The sequence below is a fragment of the Protopterus annectens genome, chromosome 11.part0, assembly GCF_019279795.1.
Source record: "Protopterus annectens isolate FY-2018-M chromosome 11.part0, PAN1.0, whole genome shotgun sequence".
Classification (NCBI taxonomy): Eukaryota; Metazoa; Chordata; order Ceratodontiformes; family Protopteridae; genus Protopterus; species Protopterus annectens.
This window is the reverse complement of record NC_056745.1, coordinates 306,539,924-306,566,231: the sequence shown is the minus strand read 5'-3', so window position 1 is coordinate 306,566,231 and position 26,308 is coordinate 306,539,924. Positions and strand designations below refer to the sequence as shown.

The window sequence follows — 26,308 nt, the reverse complement described above, 5'->3', positions numbered from 1 at the left end:
TGATATGGTGGATCTGCCATTCCATTTCAGAGGTGAACCCATTCTAAAGTCAATTACATGCATGCCTGACATCAGGGATAAACCCAGCCCCTGGTGGCTCAGTAGTTTGAGATGGCCAGACACATATCCCTGCATGACATGTAAGGAGATGCCTTAGGGTGCTAATCCATATATCCAGCCCCCAGTTTGCCTTTGCCTCTAATACCTACTGCATTTCCCACCAAGTAACCCCATATGAACACCTCCATGCCACCCTTGAAGAGAGCCTTTGCGCCTCCCTGAGACATATCTACAGATGCTACCAGTGAATCCTCAAGGTCATCTTCCACAGGTTGCCCTTCAAAGCTCTGTGATGAGGGAGGCCTGAGGACCCTTGGGAAGTCAGCATGGGTGTGTTGGTGGCTATAAAGCATACTGGCTGCCCTCTCACTTATGCTTCACTGTGACTAATGCTGTAGAAAATGAAAATAAATGTTAAGAAAAAAGTAAGTACATATAAGCATATGCATTATAATGTAATACCACATCATATAAGTTCCAACAATACCCTGTATGTAGCCCAAAGCCTGGAGATCCTGGCCTATCTCTACTGACAGGCCAACTGATTTACGTCGGTTTCTAGTGATGCTGCAAAACAGAAACACAGCATCAGAGATGCAATATAAACACAGCAGCATATCCTTGGTAAGTCAATGCCAAATAGATGCAGCTACTAGACCTGTGTAACTGTGCCAGTACAACATAAATCAGCTTAGAAAAATCAAGTGCCTCTCACTCTCTAACTTCTTAATTTCATTGATGTTGATGATCTGGGTGACACCTGTGCAGGTGTCATTTATGGCAATCCTGTTCTCCAGAATGAAGGATGCAAGTGGCTGCTGCCTTGTGCCCACTTTATAAAGAGGACCCTCATACTTGTCCAGCAGGAGCTTCCTGTGGTTCTTGTGCAGAAGGTACAGAAAGATCTTGTACTCATTCTTGCACCAGCCTGAATACTTCTCAAAGGCAGCATCTGAATAAGTCACAGACACATTAAAGGTATGACTCAGGAAAAAAATGGATGGGCATAGTGCATGCTTGCATGGGATGGACACCAGTGACACACACACTGACTGACTGCATAATGACCCTTCACAGTAACATGATGCCATAGAATGGTTTCCCTACCACTTAGCATGATGCTATAGGCTTTGCACTCAGGACAGTTCAACCAACACATGCACAGACAGACACTGGTCTTGTAGTGCAGGGCAGGGTAGGGTTGATAACAAATTGACTTAAAGGTGTGATTCATAAATATACATGCTATGTGTCCTTTTTTTGTATAACACCTGCAATATGGGACTCATGCTAATACGATAACAGACAAAACTGCTATCTTGCCACTGACCGAGTAATAGTGAACAACTATAGTTTGCCCCTTCAGGATGTATCGCACTAAACATAGCAAACAATTAGAAAGACCCCAAAGATTTCTAACCAAAACAATGCCAGACCTAAAGCTTCCTTATCAAGACAGGCTGGAAACTGTGTTCCTTTATTCAGCAGCTTATAGACTTTTGGTAATAGATCCCTGTCTCACTTAGCACACCATTAGAGATCCAGTTGCCTGTACATCTTGTAGCTCCACAGGTCCAATAGCTCCACCAGTGCTAGAACCGTGGACCTAAATCTTCAACAAATAACTAAAATACAGTGGACAGACATATTTATAACCCAAAGTCTCCCAAACCTCTGGAGTAAATCTCCTTTGCATGTTAAGCAGTGTGACCTACTATTTTCATTTAAACATAACCTAGATGACTGGATAGGTCCCCACAAATTTAGACCGACATTGACTAGTAAGACTCTGCTGGAGAAAGGAGGTGTATCATAAGGGAGGGTACTGGTAAGGTGTGAATGTTCATAAGACTTAGTAGCCTTTGAATATCTATGAAATCTGTGAAATCTTAGCAGGAAAGCATAAGGACTGGCAGGCTCTGTTAGGGCAATATGACAGTATAGAGTACAATGTACAGGGCATGGCGGTCCCCAGCCCGCTATGGGGTGCCAAGCCAGCTTGCTAGGGACTACAGTTCATGTCATGGAGAGTAGCACCTCTGACTGGGGGAGGTGTGAGAGGAAACAGACAATGCTGCAGAGGGCAGGCTAGCCACTACATTGAAGTAATGGAGTGTTTCAGACTAAGTTAACAGTGTGGGCTGCTGAGTTATGCAAATGTGGACAGTCTGCTGTGGAGGTCTGCTAAGACACAGCCTACTCTATGTATCTCAGTTTTGAAGTGGCCTACAGACTACATGTTACCGCCAGTGTTGTATATGCCTTGCCAGTGAGCACCACTCTGTTTGTTGTGGTCTGGCCTGTGCTAACAATGTATAGCAGCCATATGTTACCTGTACAGTTGCCACCAAGGCAGTCACAACTAATAGGTGACAAGGACCATGTCTGCAAACATGCACTGATCATATTTGCATCAAGCTGGTGTAGAGGTAATGACATGGGACAAAAGGATCAGCAAAGGATGGAGTTCATCACAGCAGAGATGGAGATTGTCATACAGGCCTTAAACACTCATGGCAGGCAGATGCTGAATAAAGACAAGAGTGACAAAGTTTTCTGGGATCAGGTGAGGCAGGGTCTGGTAAATGATGTGAGTGCTATGCGTGGTCATAACAGGACACAGCAAGTCCAATGTAAGGTGACTGATATGATCCTGTAAGCTTGGAACAAGATGAATTTCATTGCCAAGGACACCATGTCCAAAGGGTAAGAACAAGTCACACAGAGATCCTCACAGAGACAGTTGAGTTCCTGATATCCCTATCTAGTGACAGTGGCCACATGCTTATACCAAGAGGAGACCTGGATGTGACAGATTGACGGTGACACAACATGTGTCTGTTGGGGTACATTAGATTGGTATGCCCATGGGTCAGTATAATGGAACAGTGGCTTCTCACCAATATCCAATAAAAATGTGCACATATCTGTTCTCCATGGACATGAGGGATACAACAACCATGACTAGTGCCACAAGGTATGTATGTCTCCTTTGTCTTTGTAAACTTTTCTCAGATAAAAGTATGTGTACCTTTTGGTTTGTGGGGTGCCACTAATATTTTGCCATAACGACAGAATTTTCTTTGTCTGCCTTCACAAATGCTACTTGTATGGGTGCAGGCACAGCAGAACACAGCATGCCTGATGTTAGTGTTTTACCATTACTTGACAATGATGGTAGTCTGCTCATAGCACAGTTGGATTATACAATGACACTGTTAACAGTGGACGGTAGGCTGCCACCCACATTTGTAGAAATGCCTGTAGATGGTGTTGATGCCTGTCCTGCATGTCCTGTGTTTACAGGTGGTCAGCCATTGCATAGAAACCCACTGCATACACATGAGGTGGTGCACTACAGAACAAACTTACAGCACATAGGTGAGACATGTTTGTGGCTATCACTGCCACGATTCTAACTCATTCTCAGACTTTGGTGTCACTGTGAGAATCAATGAATGTGCAGGTCATTGATCCAAGTAGAAGCGGATGCTACTCATGCCTTTTCAGAGAAGACCAGTATAATGTGCAGCATGCATGAGGATATATGTGAGGTCCTGCAATGCCTGCACAATGACATGCATATATGGAATAGGAGAACTCACACTCTCTGACACACACATACACACACACATACACACACACACACACACACACACACACACACACACGCACACACGCACACACGCACACACACACGCACACACGCACACACACAAGCACACACACACACACACACACACACACACACACGCACACACACACACACACACACACGCAAATGTTGAGAGCAATGAAGGGCCAATTGGCATTCACTATGACTGCTATGATGTATGGGGCATCTGCCTGCAATAGCCATGTCACAAGCCACCTGCACAGTGCACATTCACGGCGTGGGCTTCCATAGTTGTGTGACCGTACTCAATGGCCTGTTTCATCCATTACACATTTCCATGACTACCTCCCTTCCCAGGCACAAGCATGCCCATAGTTGTGACCAGCCCTCCTCTACCTCAATCATAGGTATGCTGTACATCATCCATGGCATCTGGTAGTGCCACAATAGGATCATCCACAAGGACATTGCCATTGTACACTCCACAGGACCAGTGGCCATAACCACAGCTGATTCTGCTCTGTTTTCACAGTGGGTAAACCCTATAAGGCCATATGCTGAGGCTTATACAGTTATATGTCATCCATTCCATTTTGTGGTGTCCAAAATGCAACACCATGACAGGGTCATATGCATGATCATGTCTGTCCACAGTGTACCATCCCCTCACTTTTAGAGCCACATGGGGTGTCAAACACATGCTTACAAATTGCTACACTAGCTACTGCACAGAAGCCCTCCCATAATTTTACCTCAAGGTCACCTAAACTGACCACCCAATATTCTCCATCTGGGAACTCAACTCTGTACCTTGTCAGTGTGCCACCTGACTCCCCCAAACCCATACCCATGGGCCTAGCTACTGCGGCCACCTGTCATAATTGATTCACTACCCCTTACACATGTGCTCCTCCCTACCTGTGCAAATGATAATGACTGCAACCTGCCCACTCCTCAGAATTGTGTGGGTTAGATAATGTCTACATCATACTATGACAAGACAATGAACCCTATTGTATTGACTAAGTATGCTATTGCATACATTAATTCTACTCCATGCAGTGCCTGTCCTGGCCCATAGTTGTGGAATGGATGCCACTTCTTTGCCAGTTCTGCAGTGTACTTCACCAGCCTCAGCCTCACATGAACGTCTGGTGTAGCTGGTTCCTCCAATGAATCCTCACCTGGCTCTTCCTCCACTGCTGAGTCAAGTTTATCTGGCATGCTAGTGGTGTAACCATGCTATTGTTTAGATGTAACTATGTGTTCAGCATGTTGTAGATATCAAATATCTTACTGCAAGTCTCCATAGTGTACTGCAGTGCACCACCAAAGGTATCTATGCTAGCATGAAGTGAACATTGTACATACCTGTGAGCTGTCTATGTCCTCTTTAGGTGAGTGCCCCACATATTTGCTCAACCCCTCTATGTCTCTTTACAAACACACACACACACACACACACACACACACACACACACACACACACACACACACACACACACACACACACACACTCTCACTACATATAGTGCTAAATAAAATGTGTAAGTGCTACTATTTCTATCTGATTCTTTTGTAAAGAAGTTGAAAGCTGCGTATGCATGATGTTGAATCACATTAACATACATTAACATATAAAAGTTTATATGGTTTTTACCAATGTCCAGAAATTTGAGGACTGGAGTGCAAAGACAACTGCACCAAACTACAATGTTGGAGCCCACAAGGATGAAAAACTTAAAATACTGAATCTCCCTACTGGAACTCACCAAGAAATAAATGAATAAGTACTATCCTGAGTCCTGCAGACGGGCAGGTCCAGGAGTTTGCTATGCAGTTTGATAATGTGAGCTGTGACATTGTAGTTTAATGGTACAATTGTCTTGGGAATCCAGTCCTCCATCTTCTGATCCTCAGTAAAACCACAATAAGTGATTTACAAACACACACACACACACACACACACACACACACACACACACACACACACACACACACACACACACACACACACACATATATGCACACACACACACACACACACACACACACACACACACACACACACACACACACACATACACAACCATTGAAATTACACTTCTTTGAAAATGAAATAACCAATCCCAGTTCTGCAAAAGTGCATTTCAATGAAACCACACTTTTGCAAAACTCAGTACGAGTAGTTGTTATAGAGCGTGGCACTTTAGTGCAATCTTGGAGTTAGTATATAAAAGTAGGGAGGTGGGGGTGCAGGGAGGGCTTACCCCTCTGCATAAATGCATTTTTGTTGTTTTCTTTGTGTGTGTGTTTTTTTTTAGTTCGATGTACTGAGTTATGTGAAAGTGCGTTTTCACTGAAATGCACTTTCGCAGAACTGGGATTGGTTATTTCAAATTCAGCTGTATATTATGGTTGCCATCAATTGTTACATTTCCTTTGTTGACAAAAATATGCTCATGCTCTCTACATGTATAAGGACTGACTCAAAGTCAGTGGAAGATGTCTCTTCCTAAGGATCTGTGCACCAGATATGCATTCTCCCATGGAAGGACGTCACAAGAAAGCATAAAAGACTTTATTATAAATAGTATCAGTGCACCTGGTTAATAAGAGGTTGAGAAGCACTTAGTTGATGTGACTTGCAATGTGAGTACAGTTTGATCTGGTATGAAGGAATTTTTAAAGTTCAGATCTGCAGGTGATGAAGGAGGATTATAGTTGTTTTAGGTAGAATGGTGGGGGGGGGGGTTCCCATAGTTTAGGAGCAAAGATGGAAAAAGAATGGTTGGTGCAGCATAGCCAACTTTTGTGGGGGTTGGAGTGGGGTGGTTGTTTGGGAGAGGCATTTGAGTTTGTAGTGTGCATGTGTTTGGTATAAAGTTTGACAGTTAATGGTGAGAATGAGTTAGGTTGGAGAAGTTTGAGGATGGCAGAGCAGGCCTTCTCTGTACTGCTTGGAATTAATTTGGCTTTTTTGAAGGTGAAGCAATGATGTTCATGAGAAGATGCATTAGAGGTTATGCAATAGATTTTGTTTCTGATAGTCTGTAGAGTTTTTCTTAGAGTTTTCATATAGTGCAAGTACAGTGTAAGATTTGCATATATTCAAAATTAATGAGTGAGGAGGAGTCAGATATGATATGCATTCAGCAAGAATCGTCACTGAATTTCCCCAGGATGTTGGCCTCAAGACACACTGAATCTAGTGCAAATAACTTTTCTTAAAGTCGTTGCTGTGTGTAATTGCTATATACTTGAAATGTACATTTATATGACACATCTCTGTGGGCCTTTGCAGGCCTTAAGGAAATAAATGGAAAACTGCATACAGCCTTCCACTGGATCATAGCTTTCCTAAGAAGTATTTTTTTCAATGGCTGTCACATTTATAGCATCTTCTTTCCCCATAAGAGCTTAACTAGGAACCTTATGATACTCCCTTGCAAACCTCCTAGAGGGGAAGATATTGAATGTTTTGATAAAAGAGCAGATAAAATGTAAGCTTTGCAGGTATGCCTGTTAATGTTACATTCTACAGGAAAAAGTTGACAATAGGAAAGAAGGGGATGGAATATACTGGGGAAAACTGGCAAAAGAACTAAGGTATTGGGAGCAAATAATCAGAGAGGAAAAAGTAATAGAATGGGAAGATGCCAATAATTTATTTGGATTACAGGCTAGAGATTGCCTTCCCTATCAAATAATTGATATCAGAGTATAGGCAAAGAGAAAGAAACAGGGGGTCCTAAGTGAAAAAAAGCAATGGTAGAGTTTTTAATAGAATCTAGAACAGAATCTACTGCTAAAAAAAGAATAATTAGCAGATCATATAAACTATTGCATGATAACTACAAGAATCAATCAGAGGAGATTAGAAAGGATTGGAAAAGAGATTGGAAAAGCAATTCACAAAGAAACTATGCGGGGATATATGTATGTCTCCCAAATATGCAACAAAGTTTAGAAGATTTAGGATCTTTGCTTGGAAGTATTTACATAGGTATTTTTATACCCCAAGTAGACTCCAGAATTTTCCACATGTAGATAGCAAATGTTGGAGGTGTGATAGGGTGATAATTGGGAGCATATTTTTTGGGAGTGTAATGAGTTGACAGACTTCAAAAATTTCCTGCCGATTACTTTATCTGAAATACTGGGTGAGCAGTTGATATGACAAAGGAAATGATTTTTTTGAGCTATGATACAAGAATCGGAATTGCCAAAACATAGTAAGACCTTGCTGAGTCTAATTATGGTGGCTGCCTAAAAAACAGTTATTAGAAAATGGAATTCAAAGTCTAAACCAAGTATACTAAAAGCAGTGAATATAGTAACAGAGATAAAACCACAGGAAATGGGATCTTTAGAAAAAGGCAGGAGCAAATTACATAAAAAAATGAAAACTGTGGGAACAATACACGCAAACGAGGAGTGAGGTTTAAAAGAAGATAGGATTTAAATAAGCTATGTAATGTTTGACTGACAGTGACCGGATAGATTATAAGTGATGTATTGTTTGCAACTAAAATTATGTCAATATGGTTTGTTTTCATTTATATAAATGCATGATTTCCCATGCCATAATTGGTTGCTGGTATTTTGGCACTGAAAGATAAAACCCTTACTATAACCCAAACAACTGGGATGGATTAGTTACTAGAGCAGTTAAGGAATCAGCTGGGAAAGGTTTGAGAAAATGACCAGTGCTAGACACCTATCCTATAGGATGGAAGGAATGCCGCTCAGCCTATCATTCTGGCGGTTTCTAATGAGGGCTAAGAGGCTACACTTGTTAAAAATTGGATCAGGCAGAAGTTAGACTCATCATGCAATCCTTTGCATTGCAGTCAGAGTGGAACCAATGCCCGCTGTAAATGGGTCTGACACTACAACCACTGCTTCAACAATTTTATGGAACAGATCAGCCATGCAGATAATAAGGGAGATGGACCAAGCCTGAAAACCCTCCGGCCTGCTTGAAAGATAGTGATGGGTAACAGTGAAACTGATGATTGACAGGCAATGGTGATGAAAAGAACCAAGAAAAAGAAGTGTCCTGGCTCACTATTATGAGCCAATCTGTTTATATCCTGTTTTTTCTACCTAAACACGTCCAATACACTAGATTTTTACAAGCAGTTGCCATGTTACCTACAAAAAGGAAAACCCTCTAGCAATGAATCTCAATGTTGTTTCTTTTGTAAAAAAGGTGAAGGAGACAGAAGAATGATACTACAGTATTTGTCAGAATTGTTTTCTATGTATATCTAGACATATACAGTAGTATATGTGGATATCCATTGACCATGCCTTTTATTAATGCTAGTCTGGTTAAAAAATGTGACAACTTTATACAATCAGCTTCCTTACAATTTGGAAATCATTTCACAAAAGACAAACATTCCCAGTTTCATAAATCACTGCCCATCCATTCTGCCAGAATGCTATCCTACAAGTGACCATGGATGCACGCTCACTGGTGCCTCCCTCCGCTTCACAGCTGAAATGAAAATCAAAATATAACATGCAATGTCTGTTTTTCTGACTTAGCATAGGATGTTTGGAGAAGGAATTTCTTTCTGTACATTAAATAACAACATCATTTCTTGGCAGGTAGAGCAACAAGTTTGTTTTTATTTACAAGACGGACAAAATGGTTAATTTGTTATCCTGAGATATATTCAGACTCCTGAAAAGAAAAGTATGGATTAATGGGTGCTGAGTTATTTTAATTTCCTAGTAAAACATATAACAGTTCAAGCATGCAGATTGTTTGAAATATTCTTACTTGATTTCTTTCTGTTTCACTTGATGATCTACATCCAGCAAGGCATGGCGATACATATGCCATACCATCTGGTCCACAGACTGGATCCCATGTTTTTACTGAACAGCTACAGTTAGCATTGCATTCTGAAATTAGTGTGTCTTCACTGTAAGAGAGTTGCTTCATTCTGAAAAAAAATGATGCGTGCATTTTCATTTTTGATTTCTTTGGTCCATTTGCAATGAGTTTGCAATTGGTTAGTACAGAATGTATTTATTGATTGCTTATACTTTGTTAACCTTGTTATTGAGGCCTACTTACAGAGTGGACCTAAGGAGTTAGGAGGAAAATATATTGTTAACATCAGAAACTACACTGTGCACCACACACACACACACACACACACACACACACACACACACACACACGCACATATACACTTGTGAATCTATTTCATATGATCACACAACCATATAATTGAGACCCACACAATTGCAACACAGAACATTGAACTGGCTTCTTCTCCAGCAGCATGCAACACAAAAGACGACGTTTTTGCAAGGGGGGAGGCAAGTCCCACTTCTTCCCCCCACATCCCCTGTATATTGTCTATATACTTACTCTGAGGTTGCTCTACATTGGAGAAAGAGCAAACACTCAAGCCCAAATAATATCAGCTTCAAAAGGAGAAGCCAGTTGCGATCATGTGGATCTTGATCATATGGTCGGCGATCATATGAAATAGACCCATATACACACAAGCACACACACACACACACACACACACACACACACACACACACACACACACACACACACGCACACACACACACACACACACACACACACACACACACACACACACACACACAATACAAAATAAGTCTAGATATAAATAATACGTGTACATCAACCAGTATAGATATCACAAATAATATTTCCACTTCAAATTTATATAAGTAACTGTTGGGACATACCTGTAGTTTTCCCTACATACAGACCTCATAGTAGCACCAATTTACTTTATTTATATTTATTTATAGGATAACACTGGAATGTCATTTTAGCCCACAAATAAGATTTGAATTTGGTTAAGTATTTTAAAAAAGGTAGAAATCAATACTATTCTACAAACTGAAAATATTGGCACTCAGAGATGATGTCATAACTTTTACTGGGATAGCACAGGTTTTATAGTTACTCGAGCTTTTGAACTAACAGGGGCCATTTGTCAGGAGTTAATAAGTTATAAATGTTACATATAGTGCTTTAACACCGACTTGCATCTAGAAAGGGAAAGACGTACATCACTTCTTTCAGTCTAGCTAAAAGAAAATCTTTAAAAAAAAAAAAATGCCAGAAAAAAAAATGTCAGTGTGAGCACAAAAACAAAAAAACAAAAAAAAAAAACTGCAGTGTTTAAAATTGTGTCACATGTACCTTGGAGACAGATGGAGTGTGTGTAAAAGACTGGCATCATGTTGCATCATAAAAATGAAGGTCACTCCTACATGACACTTTAGAACTAATGTTCATTTAGCAGAAAACACTCAACATTAGAGTCATCTACTCTGACATCTAATGAGAAAAAATGAATTACAAGACAAGTTTGCCAAAAGTTCAGTTAAAGCAAGAGAAAGAAAACAAAAGGCTATAAATACAAGTTTATTAGATTGTATTACTATGGACTCTGCGTGAGATAGATATTTTGGTTACAATATAAACACATTATAATTACATTAATGTTCAGGTCAGTGCTATGTTCCAGGAAAAATACTACCTTAGAATGTGTGATACATTTAAACTGGCAATATGGATATGCATATTTATGAACAGGGAATATTAAATGAACATGGTATGTGCACTTAGTATGCTATGCAAGATGTTTCAGCTGACAGGGAAGAACAAAAAGACATGATAAAGTGAGCTAGCTCTCTTGGAATTAGACTTATGTTACCATATCTGCATTAACTGATTTATTTATTTTAACATTATTTTACCAGGATAAATCCAACTGGATGCAAAGTGTCCGTTTTCAGTGGAGTGCTGGGATGAAAAGCTTCAAGGAAATTAACAGAGTACATACATGGTTTAGATAACAATTAAAACTGGTATACAAGGTAAGAGAAACAAAGGAGTACAAGAACAATTTTATAAAAACAATAAGGTACTCAGGAGTAGAACCCCTATTTGCAATATTTACAAAAAAAAGTACATATGAGGTGAGTATAGAAGGTGAGAATATAGTGTATGTAATGGAGGCATACAGCAGGTCACTTATATGGAGTAGTGGATCTTCAAGGGGGGTCTTTGCAGTTGCAGAGAGGGTTAGCATAGAGGTGTGAATTAAGAAGGCCCTTGAAGGTGCTTGTGTGACTTTCTAGCCTGAGTTCAGGTGGGAGGGTGTTCCATACTTTAGCAACATCATAAGAGAATAGGGCCTCCCCAGCGCTGTTATTGCATGGGTTGATTTCAATCAGGTTTTTGTTACACGAACATAGTGCCCTTTTGGGGTTGTGAAAGTTTACTATGTCAGCTAGGGCAGGGCTCTTCCCGGATGAAAAAGAATTTGATGGGCTATGATCAGTTGGTGGTAGCGTAGGAGGTTTGGAAATTCTAAGCAGTGCAGTTTAATTAGGGATTGGCAGTGGTGGGAATGTGATCTGTTATTGGCAGTGAACCTAGCTATTTTATTATAGCATGTGGAGAGTTTGTTCAGGTTAGTTTTGTTAATGTTGGTGAGGACTGGATAGGTGTATAGTAGTGTTGATAATAGATGAGTTCTGGCTATTGTTGCTCTAGTTTCGGGGGTTAGGAATAGTATGCAACGATATAGGGAATCAAGTTTTTTATGGACTTTAGAGATAGTTTGGGATACGTGTTTGTTGAATTTAAGTTGTTGATCAATTGTGATATCTAAGAGTTTGGCCTCAGTTACTGGGGGTAATGAGGGTGCCATTGGTTGACATGATGGTAAAGGTGGTGGAGGAGTGATTGATTGGGTGGAATAGTATTAGCTGTGTTTTTTTGGGGTTTAGTATTAGTTGGTAGTTGTTTATCCAGTTCTCTACCTCAGTGAAGGATTCCTGGGCTTTACTTTGTAGTAATTGGATGTTTGGTGCTGAGCAGATTAGAGAAGTGTCATCTGCATACTGGACAATGTTGGCTTTAGTGGTAGCTAGGTGGAGATTATTTGTAAATATATTGAAGAGAAGGGGACCAAGGATTGAACCTTGTGGGACACCGCATGTGACAGGGAGTTGGGGGGATAGGGAGTTGACCCATTTGACAGATTGTGACCAGTTGTTTAGATAACTGTAAAACCATTTTAGGGTGGAGTCATCGAGATTGAGTTCTGCTAGGCAGTTGAGGAGTTTGCTATGGGAAACTTTATCAAATTCCTTGGATAGGTCTAAGAAGGTGGCAGAGACCAGCTTCCCTTGGTTCCTATGCAAGTTTATGGTATTAAAGAAGTTAATTAGAGCAGTGTTGGTGCTATGGGAAGGCCTGAATCCATGCTGGGTTTTAGTTAGAAGGTTGTTAGTTAACAGATGGGTAAGAATTTGGTGGTGGATACATTTTTCTAGAATTTTTGAGAGGGGTGATAGGACAGCAATGGGACGGTAGTTGGAGAGGTCAGTAGATGGACCTCCCTTGTGGAGAGGGATGATATATGAGGTTTTCCATAATGAAGGAATGGAATGTAAGGAGAAAGATCTGTTAATGAGTAGGGAGATGGGGTAGGCGATGGCCTTGGATGCAATTTGGAGATATTGAGCTGGGAGACTGTTGGCAGCTATAGTGGTAGGTTTGAGTTTAGCTAAGAGATTTTGAATGGTTGTAGTTGGAACTGGGTTAAAAGTGAAGGGGGTGGAGTTAGTCTGGTAGTTTAAGGGTTGATGTTGGGTCATGGGTGATATTGCACTTACCAGGTTCAGTATTGAAGAGGTAAAGTAGTTATTAAAACTAGAGGCTATGTGTGGATCAGTATCTGTGATATCTGCAGGTGGTGTGGTGGCTTTACCAGGCTGGAGGATGTTGTTCACTGCAGCCTAGAATTTCTGTGGATTGTTGTTATGTTTACTTTGTAGGGAAATATAGTAGTGTTTCTTGTCCAATCTAACCTGCTTTTTTACTTTATTTCTGAGCTCAGCAAAGCTTTGCCTAGTTACAGGAGTTTTGTATTTTTGCCAAGTTATCCATGCTTTGTCTCTAGTCTTGAGTAAGATTTTTGTGGCTTTGTTTAACTAGAGGGCAGGGTTACTTCACAATCTTATAGTTTTTAGTGGGGCTAGTTGGTTTAAAATCTCTAGGAATTTTGCATTAAAGTATTCTACTGCATTATCCAGGGGAAGGGTTTTTACAGAGCCCAGTCACAGGATTTTAGGGCTTCTGAGAATTGTTCTGGGGAGAAATTTTTTTGGGAATGGATTTGTAAGAGAGCGGGGGTGTTAGTAGATTTTATTTTGTACCGAAGGAAAAAGGTTGGGTTATGGTCACTGAGGGAGTCAGGTAGTATCCCAGATAGGTGGGCAGTATTGGGCTGGTTAGTCAGGATCCAGTCTAAAGTGGATTCTTGTTTGGTGGTTTTGTCAATTCTTGTGGGTGAGTGTATGAGTTGTATGAAATTATATAGGTTTATGTGGTTGGTGGCTATGGATGAGTGTATAGTGTTTCAGTCTATGCTGACCTCACCTAGGAGTAAAGTTTCTTGGGACAGGGAGTGGGAAGCCCAGTGGAGTAAAGATTCTAGTGTCTTAAGGTTGTCACCTGGTGGTATATAAATGCTGAGTAGGTTTAGTTGTTTGTGTTGGTTTAGTAGGATTTTGGTGAATAGGGTCTCGGCAGTGTTGAAATCTGGGGGTTCTTTTTGAAGGAGCTGGACTTTTAAATTGGATTTGTAAAGAAGGGCAATGCCACCACCTTTTCTGTGAGGTCTATCAACTCTTAATATGTTGAAGCCAGGTAGAGTTATAGAGTTATCTTTAATGTGGGGTTTAAGCCATGTTTCTGTAATCACTATAATGTCTGGGTTGTATACAGAGATAATTCCATGTAACTGTTCTATTTTATTTATAATACTGTGAATGTTTAGGTTTAGAATGAGTAAATCAGTGAGTTTATGCTTAAATGGGAGGTTGGGGTTGGGTGTGGTATGGGTGTGGTATGTTGGGCCAGGGTTGGGATGGATACCACCTCCTAGTAGTAGTTGGGCTACAATGCTGGTAATGGTTTTAAGGTAGAATACAGTTAGGAAGTGGTGTTTGAGACTGGGGTATTTTTTAGATTGTGAGGTCTAATGGATAGGAGAGATGAGTTGAAACATTAAAGGGCAAAGGATAATTGGTTGTACATTTGCAGGTATGAAGGGATGGTTTGTGGTGTATGGTAGGGTGAAGGATTTGATTCAGTGCATTAGTGTTAAGTGGATGGTGATAAGCAGTAATGAAGGAGAAAAAGTAAAGACAGATGGATAGGGAAGGCAAGAGTAATGGGATGATATGGTTGTGGGAGTGTGGTGTTGGTGACATGGTGATAATGGGATGATATGGTTGTGGGAGTGTGGTGTTGGTGACATGGTGATTGAGTTATCTGTGTTGGAAGACTGTGGATGGGTGTAGAAGGAGATAGGTAGTATGCAGTTTTGTGGTTTGTTGTAATAGAGGTTGTGATGGGTTTAATAATATGCAGTATAAACAAAATCTTTTAAGATATACAATAACAATGTCAGACAGAATACAATAAAAGTAATTGTCACAATGTCAAAATGGATAAGATAGTATATGCATACAGTAGAAGGTTTTATTTCTATAGTCTATTCAGATACACTTAGATCTACAACTTAGAACTTCTCTAGCTCAATACGTTTGAAGAATAGCAGTACTGAAGACATAGTTTTGTTAACAATGTTAAAATGACTAAAGAACATTAAGTTTACAGTTACTCTTAGTGGTAGTAACCTGTGAGATACCTAAATGATACATATGACAAACTCAAGAAAGAAAAATGTAAGATCAGAAAGAGTTTGATCTAAGATGGCCACCTTGTAGCCATTCCTTGTTAAAGTTCTACTGCGATTTTGTTGTTTGACAGGAAAGTTGAACTTTGTTATATAATTCAAAATGCTCCTTTTTACAGAAAGTGATTTTTATCTTCTAAATCAGTTAAAAACTTAACAACACAAAAACACAAAATAATAGCTTTCCTAATATTACAAGTCAGACAAAGGAACAAATGAGTCCTACTAAGTTTTCAAAACAAAACTGGCCATAAAAAGGAACTTCCACAGGTTGCGTCTTCTATTTTAGACCCTCTCTTTGAAAATGGATCAGTTTCAAATCAAGCTGGACTCTGTTAAAGACAAATGAAATCAGAAAACTGCACTTTTAAAATCATTATTTCAACAGCGAGGAACCAAATTAAACACACAGAAATGTTTTGACAGGCACTAATAACAGATTAGGAAAGAATTTGAAATTGAGTTTCTGAAGAAACAAAACAGTTAGTTAACTAGCAAATTAGAGGATCTTGAACCCAAGGAGAAAAATACTTTGAAGATTTATATTGTCCCTTAGAAGTTAGAATGGAGTAATATGATCATTTTAAATATCTTGGTTACCTAAAATGTTGAATCTTCCTTAAGTTCTTTCCTATGCTAGAGAAAGAGTACACAGATCTTTAATAAAACCCTCAGAACCATGATTATCTCCCAGATCTCCTAGGACTATCTTAATAAGATGTATGCCTTACTTGAGGAAAAAGAGTGATCTCAAAGGCTGCTTGACTAGTTTCCTGTCAAACCTGGTTCAAAACTTTGCAACAAAAGTATGGGGGGAAAAAAGGCTTGTTGTTAAGGCACCAAAGAAGAACGATATAAGGTCTTACATTGTCTTTACAAAAAAACTAAAACTGTTTAGAATTATATTAAAATATTTAATACCATAGAAGAAGCTGTATCCAGTTAAAAAAATACTGACAACCAGTAGTGATGTTACAGAGTAGAACTACTCACCTCTACAGAGACAAATTACATAAAACCACTTGGAAAACAATGGTTGCATCTAAAAATTCTAAAACCTACTTGCCATTATATAATGGAAATGTAGATCAAATTAATTTATTCTATGTGATTACATAACTAGGAGCTTGAAACAAATATTGCCCAGACAAAAAGTATATCACCAAGTGTTTTCATGGGTAGCCTAAGGGAGGACGATGATTGAATTCTCTAGCTTTAGTCGCCCAAAGTTCATTCTGCCAACTATTGGAGTTCCTGCATAGGAAAACCAAGTTTTACCAGCACTGATTCCCTTTTTGGAGAAATGTCTCCATTTGTAGATGTGGTATGACCATGGGGTTGGCATATATAAGTTTAGGAACTTTAGGAGGCTTGTATCTCCACATCATGGAGTGCAGGGGGCCTTGCACCACAACAAAACACTTTTTTTCTGGTGAATGCAGTTTGAGGAATCCTTTCCTCAGTGCATTTAGTTTTGTCCACTCATAGTGGAAGCATCCTTTCACACCCTTAACAGCTGCCCCAATAATTCGGTAAATTGTAACTTATGTGGACAGTCGACCACAAATTTTATTAGGAACAGATCAAGATGAAGCAAACATAGGGACATTCTGCAAAATCAGGAACCGTTTCAACTTGGTTTTACAAATACAGCACCCAGAGAGAAAAAGAGTAATGGTTGCAGCACATTCCATGCAAACGCACACTAGTCATGTAAAGGCAGACTATACACTAAACAGGCAATATGAGAGCAACTCAAATACCAAACTTATTAGGGAAATACAAGAGCATACTGTAAAACTGGGGACAGTTTCAAATGTGTTTTATACAATATTCAAACTTATTTCACACAAATGCAAACTAGTCGCTAATGCCCGATTTTAAACTAAGCACCAGATATTTCATCAACATAGCTACCTAGCCACTTCTTCCCAAGAAAAATAAAAAAACAAAAATATTCCAATTTATTTTGCAAATGCACATTTAGCCAGCCCTTAATACCAGACTTAAGCTGAATAAAGGAAGAGGATAAATTCCCATAGCACAGCTAGCCACCCTCTCCCAAAACGTTACAGTTTCACACAAACTAGCCAGCTTCATAATAATATGAAAAGGTCAAAGTTGCTGCCACCCCTCAAAAGCATAAATATTCATGTTTATTCATACAAATGCACTTTAAGGGTGGAATTTAAATAGACCAAGTGAAATGACACCAAAACAAAAAGAGGGCAGAAGAGTACAATGAAAAAAACCATAAACATCTAATTTCAAAATATCTTAACCAATGCACATGTACACATACACACGCACACACACACACACACACACACACACACACACACACACACACACACACACACACACACATATGCACGCACTATCCAAACTTTAAAATATCTAAACAAATGTAAACACACAAATACTAGCCCAGCTACCATCCCTCTTCCCCAGCAGCAGTAAACATCTCTTCCCTTGAAACTCAGTTTCGTAGTTGATGTAGAAGATTCAGGATCCTGTTTCCTGTAACCAAGGTACAGAGTTTGAGCCTGAGTAAATTAACTAGCCAGGGTGCATGCGTATGCTGATGCATGCAGAGATGCACATATGCGGTAGGCATTCTTAAAGAACACCCTCACTGGCATTCTTAAAGAACACCTTTTCTTAAAGCATCTGACTCTTAAAAGATCTGACTCTGAATTACAGATAAAGGATGCACCCCCCTTATTATTTGCACCCAGAGCAGACTACCCCCTCCATCCCCACATTAGTATGCTAATGTGTAGTAATAAGACAAAATCATTAAGCATCAGCATAATAAGCTTACTTATGTTACAGCGGGGCAATATGGAATTTTTAAGACCTCTGAGAAAGCTTATATTAAAATGGAAAACCTTAGGACTGATAGGTTTAAATTCTGACCTGGACTGATCTTGTTATTATAATTTTGTTATTTCTACTAAACAAGTATATTTTCTATTGTTTTAAAAAAAAGACATTCTATGATTGTTTGTTTCACATGTTGTGATACTTAAGAAATTAACAGTTAATTATTATTTATTTATTAGTAGATATTTCTTTAAATCCCATAGATTTTTTCTTCTCTTCTAATCTTCTTGAATTCTCTTAGAAGATGTATTGCCATCCTGCAAGGAGAATCTATTTATGAAATAATTACTTTTAGAATTCTTTGGGAATTTTATTTACTTATCTTTTTGTATAATGTTGAACATTTTGGTAATTAATTTGTTAGTTTATATAGCTGTATTCAATTAAATTTTTCCCATTCATCCCCATGTAAAGGTAGTGGAATATTTTACAAAATAAAACATATAAACTGCTTACAGTTTTTGCAAATCATAGCAAACCTATCATTGCTTATATCTTTCATTCTAGTGTTATAATTGTGTTCATAAATCACATTTTTCAGAGCTCTCATTTTTCCTACATGGAACACTTCCCTGGATAAACAACAAGCTAGGTAGACTATCCCCTGTCCAGTATTACAATTATATTTTCCCTTACAAGGTATGCTACAGGATAAGTGGGAACCATAGCCCAACTTATGTAATTAATAAACTTACACAGTTTCCAAGCTTCATGTTTCATCCTTTTACCTGTTAAATTCATTATATCTACATAATAGTACATACTATTATGTTCAAATAAATTCTTAAGGTTAGCAAACCTCTTATATGGTGTATAGTTATACATCATGGTTTACCATGTAAGATCTAATAAAGGCACCAGGCTCTATAGTATATTCTCAATTCTTTTTTAACATTTTCCTCATATTTGTAAGCATGTTATAATATGGGACTACCACAACACTTGCATAATCATTAATTTTCTCATTAACATTTATCTTTTTCTGATGATCACACAATTTTTATCTGTATAGTGGTTGTAATCCCAATTTTTAAAATAGGGCTAAAGCTATTCCTTCTATGTTAATAAGTCTCCTAACAGGTTTATACATGTATATATTTTTATAAATATTATATGTGTGTGTGTGTGTGTGTGTGTGTGTGTGTGTGTGTGTGTGTGTGTGTATATATATATATATATATATATATATATATATATACACACTTAATTTTGAACTTATCAGTTCTGAGCAAGTCTATATTAAGGAAAGATGAAAGTGCTTAACTTTTTTCAATGAAGATTTGTGGATGACATTGGTGTGGTGTGTTTTTTTTCCCAGTGGTTATTAAATCATTGTCCAATATTATCAAGTAATGAGTAAAATACATGGGACTATGTCAAAAGCAAATTATATAGAACAAATATATTTCTCAAGAGTCTGAGAATGCTGTTATGTTACTGGATTGCACAAATTCAGTATGCTGAAAAGTTTCTGTTTTCCGCAGAACTTGATATAAAACAACAAAAGTATCTAGTCAAAAATGATTTCATAATTTTTTATTTATTTTATATTTGTTTACCAGGGAAGTCCAACTAGGCAGGGTTGCTCATTTTCTGTTGAGGTCTGGGGAAAAAGCTCCATACAGTATGACAATCCATGAAACATGCAATAATACAAAATGTCAGTCCAAAGAAAAAAGCTTACAACAATTTGGAAAAGAAGCTAACAATTTTGTCAAAGATTCCCGCAGGAGTATTAGTAGTACAGTTAAGTGATGAGAATATTCACCATATTGTTAAACATAGCAGCAATATTAAGCTGAAATAATTAATACATAGTTTCATTAACATTGGTATAGTTTGTGTTACAAGGAATTATATGTGTTTTGAAATTATAGGAAGACCATATAACAGATTTTTAGAGGCTTAATGGGGCTAGAGTCGTTTTAATGGAGTCAGCCTACGTCAGAGCATGTACATGTCCAAGTCTTGGTGAGATAGGATTTTAATTGATTTTTGAAAATAACTTTGCTTGTCTGTGTCCTGACTTTGAGTGAGAGGGAGTTCCACATTTTTGCGATAGTGCAAGGGTATAGGGAATTACCTGAGTTATTTTTACTTTTGGTTACTTCAACCAGTCCTTTATTGTTGGACCTTATCTGACGGCTGTTGGTGTAATGGTTTATTAGAACATATAGGGCTGGGGTTTTGTTAGGATTATAGAGAATTTGGTGAGCTAAGGAGAGTTAATTTAGGGTAAGTCAGTTAGGAAATTCCATCCAGGACAGTTTGCAAAGGGCTAGACAATGGTGAGATCTGTAGGAAGAGCCAGTAGAAAATTTTGCTGTCTTGTTATAACAGGTTGATAGTTTGTTTAGATCACCTTTATTTAGATTAACTATGATGGGAGAGGCATAGAATAATGTGGAGAGTAAGTAGGGTCTTGTTATGGTAGTATTACTATTAGAGGTCAGGTAGTTTTTACAGCTATAGAGTGTACCTAGATTTTTGTGCACCTTAGTTGTGGTTTGACCTGCTTGTCAAATTTCATAGTTTGGTCAATGTTAATACCTAGTAGCCTGATATTTGTGACTGGTGTGATATGGGTGTTGCCTGTGGTTATAATTGTGAAAGGGGGAATGGGGTCTATAGCTTTGGATGGATGAAAGAGCGTTAGCTGTTTTTTTTGGGAGGGTTGAGTATTAATTGGGAGTCTGCTAATCAGGTTTCAATTAAAGTAAAGAATTCTTGGGTTATGTTCTGTAGCTGGTAGAGAGAGGGGTGGAGCAGATTAGGGTCGAGTAATTGACGTATTGTACTAAGTTTGCATGAGGGGTTGCTTTACAGAGGTTGTTTGTGAATATTGTGAAGAGTAGTGGACTGAGTATAGATTCCAGAGGCACACCTAGGGTGATGGGGAGAAGAGGGAATAGATTGTCCTGCAACTTAATGGCTTGTTGTTGGTTGGAAAGATAGTCTCTAAACCATAGGAGTGCAGAGTTATTTAGTTTAAGTATAAGAAAACAGTCAATAGTTTGCTATAGGAAACTGTATCAAATGCTTTTGAGAGGTCTAAAAAGACAGTTGATGCCAAATTGCCCACATTTCTTTGTTGATTAACATGATTGGTGAAACTGATAAGGGCAGTAGTGGTGCTGTTGCCAGGCTGAAAACCATGTTGAGTTTTGGCTAGGAGATTATTGGAGAGATGGTATTTTAGTATTTGGGAATGTACGCTTTTCTCTAGGATGTTTGAGAGCGGGGATAGAATGGCTATTGAGTGGTAGTTGGATAACTCAGTTGAGTTTTCACCTTTGTGTAGGGGTATTATATGTGAGGTTTTCCAGAGGATTGAGACATTTTGCTTAGAGATTGACCTACTTATGATTATAGAGACAGAGTATGAGATAGCTTTGGTTGTGATTTGGAGATATTATGCTGGGAGTTTATCAGCAGCCAGGGTAGTGGGTCTTAATATGGACAAGTATCTGAGGATTGTACTGGTCTAGATTGGTTAGAAGGAGAAATAGGTTTGGTTGGATGGGGAGCTTGGTAAGTTTGGGGGGGTTGTGGGTGGAGAATTCAATGACAGTTTTACAATGGAGATGGTAAAATATTCACTGAATTGTGTTGCAATGTTACTTGTAGATGTGTCAGTGTTTGGGGTTGGAGTACCAGTTTTACTTGGCTGGAGAATTTTATTCATGGCAGCCCAGAATTTTTGAGGGTTAGCTTTGTGCTTAGTTTGTATATTGGAGTAATCGTTTTTTTATCTGTTTTTATTTGTTTTTTTTTTTTTGTTTTTTTTTACTTTATTTCTAAATTCAAGAATTTGTTGCCTGCTAGTATTATTTTTGTTGTCATACAAGTGTCCCATCTTTGTCCCTTTGTTTTAGTAGGAGTTAGGTACATTTGATGAGCCAGGGGGCAGAGTTGGACTTTTTTTTAATTATTCTTGAGGGAAGTTGGTTAAGTATATTTAGAAATGTGGTGTTAAAGTAGTCTACTGCCTTGTCTAGGGGAAGGCTATATAGGAGGTACCATTTGCAATGGTTTAGTGTTGCTATTAGGTCTTCTTCTCTGAAGTTTTTGTTTTTTGTAGGTATTTGCTTGAGGGGACTATTTTAGTCAGTTTGATTAGTTGTCTCAGAGGAAAAGTAGGGAGGTAGTCACTTAGGGTGCCAGGTAATGTGCCAGTGTATTATGTCATGGATGGGTGGTTAGTGACGATGCAATCTAAAATGGATTCCTTTTTGGTAGCTTTCTCAATTCTAGTTGGGGTTTGGATGATCTGAAAGAAAACAGGTAGGTTTATATGAGTAGTATGTGGGGAGAATTTAAGTCCAGTCAATAGTGAAATTACCTTATATGAGGGATTCCAATGCCCAGTGGGTTATGGGTTCTAGTATATTTATATTGTCTCCAGGAGGGTTGTATGTGCTTAGTATGTTTAGTTGTTTTTGCCAGTTAATTTTTACCTTTGCGAATAGGGTTTCAGCATTGTTGAAAGTAGAGATGTTTATGTTAATATGGTCAACTGTAAGGTTGTTCTTGAAAAGCAGGGCAACACTGCCTCCTCTTTTGGATGTGCGGCCTTTTCTAAGTAGATTGTATCCTGGTCTTTGTTATGTGGCTTAAGCCATGTTTCTGTAAGGATACAATATCTGGGGAATACAAGGCTAGGACTGTCTGCAGTTCGTCAATTTTGTTAAGCATACATCTAATGTTGTTGAGAATTAAAAGGTCAGCAGGTTGTCTAAGGGGAGTTAGGTTATTTTTGGCCTGAATTACATTGCCTATGGGGTTAGTTGTGGGACTGGGATTTGGCTGCATGTCTCCACTAAGTATCAGTTGTGAAGCAATGTTCACAATTAACTGGCAATATTTGGAGATAGATAGGTTATATTGTATGGAAATGTGACATTTAGTAGAGTCATGCAGAATCCTAAATGGGGTTAGCTCTAAGTTAGAATGATTGTAGGCTGTGGAAGAGATACAGAATTATATTTGGGTGGGAATAATGGAATAGTAGTAGGTAGGTGGCTTACTATATAGGTTGGGGTTGAGGTTATTTTGGTATGAAGTGAGATGTTTTAGTAGTGAGACAGTTATAATATATAAGGCATGTAAAGTGTGCATTTTGGACCTGTTGCTGTTTAGATGAATGAGGGGCAGTAAAAAAAGGGAAAGTAGATTCAGTTTGGTTGGGGAAGGGATGTAGGTTTGAGTTAGACTTAGTAGCTGTAGAGTGAATTGTGGGTGTGTATCTGATCCTGTAGTTTAAGTGGATTAATGCTTGTGGTTATGGTATAGGTCCTTTGTTTTTTGATTGGTTGGTTTTGAAGGAGGGGTTATTTGTGGTTAGCTATAAGTTAAATGAAAGTGGGGGTGGGTGGGAATGAGGGTAGGGTAGGGTAGTGGATTGAGTCTGAGCATAGAGAGGGCAAATGGAGCAGGAAGAGCCATGACGTGGACTAGGTACTGTGAACAAAAAAAGAATCAAGCAATCAACCAGCAACTGCAGTTCAAAAAGTGGGTAAATAGAGTAAGAGCCAATTCAGTTTTGAACTGACTACAGCTTTACTGTTTTATATTAGCTTGGTCAAGATAGGTAGATTAACTGCTTTAAGGGAACAGATCTAAACAGTTGTGGTTAAGCAAGTATAGTAATGGATGGGAGTACAGAAGGTGGGTCCAGGACTGTGCAAGCCTTTGATTTTTATGCTAGAGTTTAACAGAGAGAGGACCAATGTTTCAGTCATAACCTATACTTCAGGCAGATTTAGTAAATTCAGTAACACTGAGGTCCGAGTTTCAGGGAAACAGCCACTTCATTAAATGGATTAGAGTCACCATGCCAGGCTATAGGGACTGAAATAAAAAAAAGAGATGATTAAGTAGAGGGGAGGAGAGGAAGAGTAGAGGATAGGGAGGGAATCTAACTGAAAATAATAACAATCAATCAGGCTAGGTAGGTAGAATAAGGCAGGGAAATAAGCCAAATTAGTAAATTAAAAACATTTAGATTCTTTGTTAAATACCTTAACAGAAAAGAGTTTCTGGAGTTCAGAACAAAGTTAATTTTGTGACAAAGTTATGCAGGGATATTTCATCCACTTTCTTATGATTTTTGAGATTCCTGAGTTTTCGTGTAATGTGGTATGTAAACATATAGTGCACATTTAATAAAAAACAAAAACTGATTCTAGATATTCTTAATTCTACTTGATACTAAATGATAAAAAAATGAAAAAATGGAAAATGTTATTCTTACAATGTACAGTACTGCATTTTAGTAATTTCATTCTAAATAATCTTTGGTCTGTGTATTACAGCTTCTTGTTTCCTGGCACAGTGTACTCCTGCAGTTCTGACTATGTTTGCTGTAGCCCTTATGCCACAATGTGTAGCAATTCTGTACATTATGTGTACTTGAAATTATTTCTGATGTATGCACCTACTCACCTATTTAGTTGCCAAAAATAAATACAAATAATAGTGATAATAATATTAATAAGGATATCAATATCACCTATTATTGTCCTCAGGATCTGTCTATAAAACACCTAGGGATTCTTACTTCCTATGAAATAAAAGATGGCAGCACTAAACCTGGAAATCTTTAGGAACGGCTGCAGTGAGAGCCGTAATGAATGATAAGCTGTAATAGGAAGGTTTGCTGTAATCAGGCTCCCACATCTGGTATCTAGGAATCATCCCTGGATTAGGAACAGTTAAACATACTGAGTAATGTTTACCACAGACCATAGCTAACCACAGCATTCCTAGCCACAAAATATGGATAATTATTTTTGCTTTGCTTCCATGTAGGCATTGCGGGTGGATCCTTTCTTTCATGTGACACTTTCTTCCATCACTCATGTAATGGTTTTCCTGTAATCAGGCACAATGATTACCTACATTTGTAAAATTGCCATGCTATTTAGTCATTTTTTGAGCATATGTTCTCTCCCCAGTGCTTTGGTATTTATATCTGACATGTGTCGCTGTGCTGTATGTCTCTGTATACTGTTTACATATACTGCTTCTACTTTTTTATCTAACATTATGCATATATGTAAATATACATGTATACAGGCTTTGGCAAAGGCCCATTATGTCTACCAATGCTAATTCTACAAAATCTGCTTTCAAACACCAAAATCCCTTACATCTGCTACCATCACTAAGGAATGTGTTCTCAAGATGCTGTCTAAAACCAAAAATAGTTTCTCCATGGGTCCTGACAACATACCTAGGTGCTTATTAAACAGTATCAAGCAGTTTGTTGCTGAACCTCTCCTTAAACTGTTTAGCCTAAACCCAGTCATGGGGTTGTTCCCGAATCTTGGTGTACTGCTGTGGTGATGCTCCTCCATAAGGGTGGCTCTACTATTGACCCTGGGAGTCACAGATCAATAAGCCTTACGAGTCTGATCTATAAAGCTATGAAACATATCAGGCACAATCTCATAAAAAATGGTATTAAGAACCTCATTAAGCATGGCACCAATAATTTGGATTTAAATAAAGGTTATGCTGGTTGAACTTTGATAATGTTTTTGAGAGGGTCATACAAGTTATAGACAGTGATTATGCTGTTCATACAGCATATCTTGATCTGATCAATGTATTTGATATCACACCTCATGCTGAAATTAAGGGGAAATTTTCATCCTTAAACTTAAATCTTTATGTTGTGATATGGATAGCCAAATGGCTGAAGAATAGATCCCAGAAAGTAGCTGAAGTCAGAGATAACATTAAACAAGGGGATGCAAAGTAGGGGAGATAAGAGAGTACATGGGAGGTAGTCTTGACAGAAAGGGGAAGAACTGTAGACAGCAAGCTGGAACATTAATGGCTTGACAAATCTGGTGAAGAGGGCAGAGTTTCTCCATTCATTAGGCTAGGAGTGGATATAACAATATTGGTGGACACACATTTTGAAAGGGAAGAGCACAGAGTTGACTAG

General features: G+C 38.5%; 1 protein-coding gene across 1 annotated transcript in view; it reads right to left on the bottom strand.

The window, feature by feature from the left end:
- The window catches only part of LOC122815360 (solute carrier organic anion transporter family member 1C1-like), a 536,466-nt gene that overhangs the window by 191,929 nt on the left and 318,229 nt on the right, over positions 1-26,308 (bottom strand). The window contains exon 11 of the mRNA XM_044087815.1: positions 9,471-9,636. Coding sequence (XP_043943750.1) covers positions 9,471-9,636 — 166 coding nt within the window. The remainder of the gene's footprint in view (positions 1-9,470; positions 9,637-26,308) is intronic.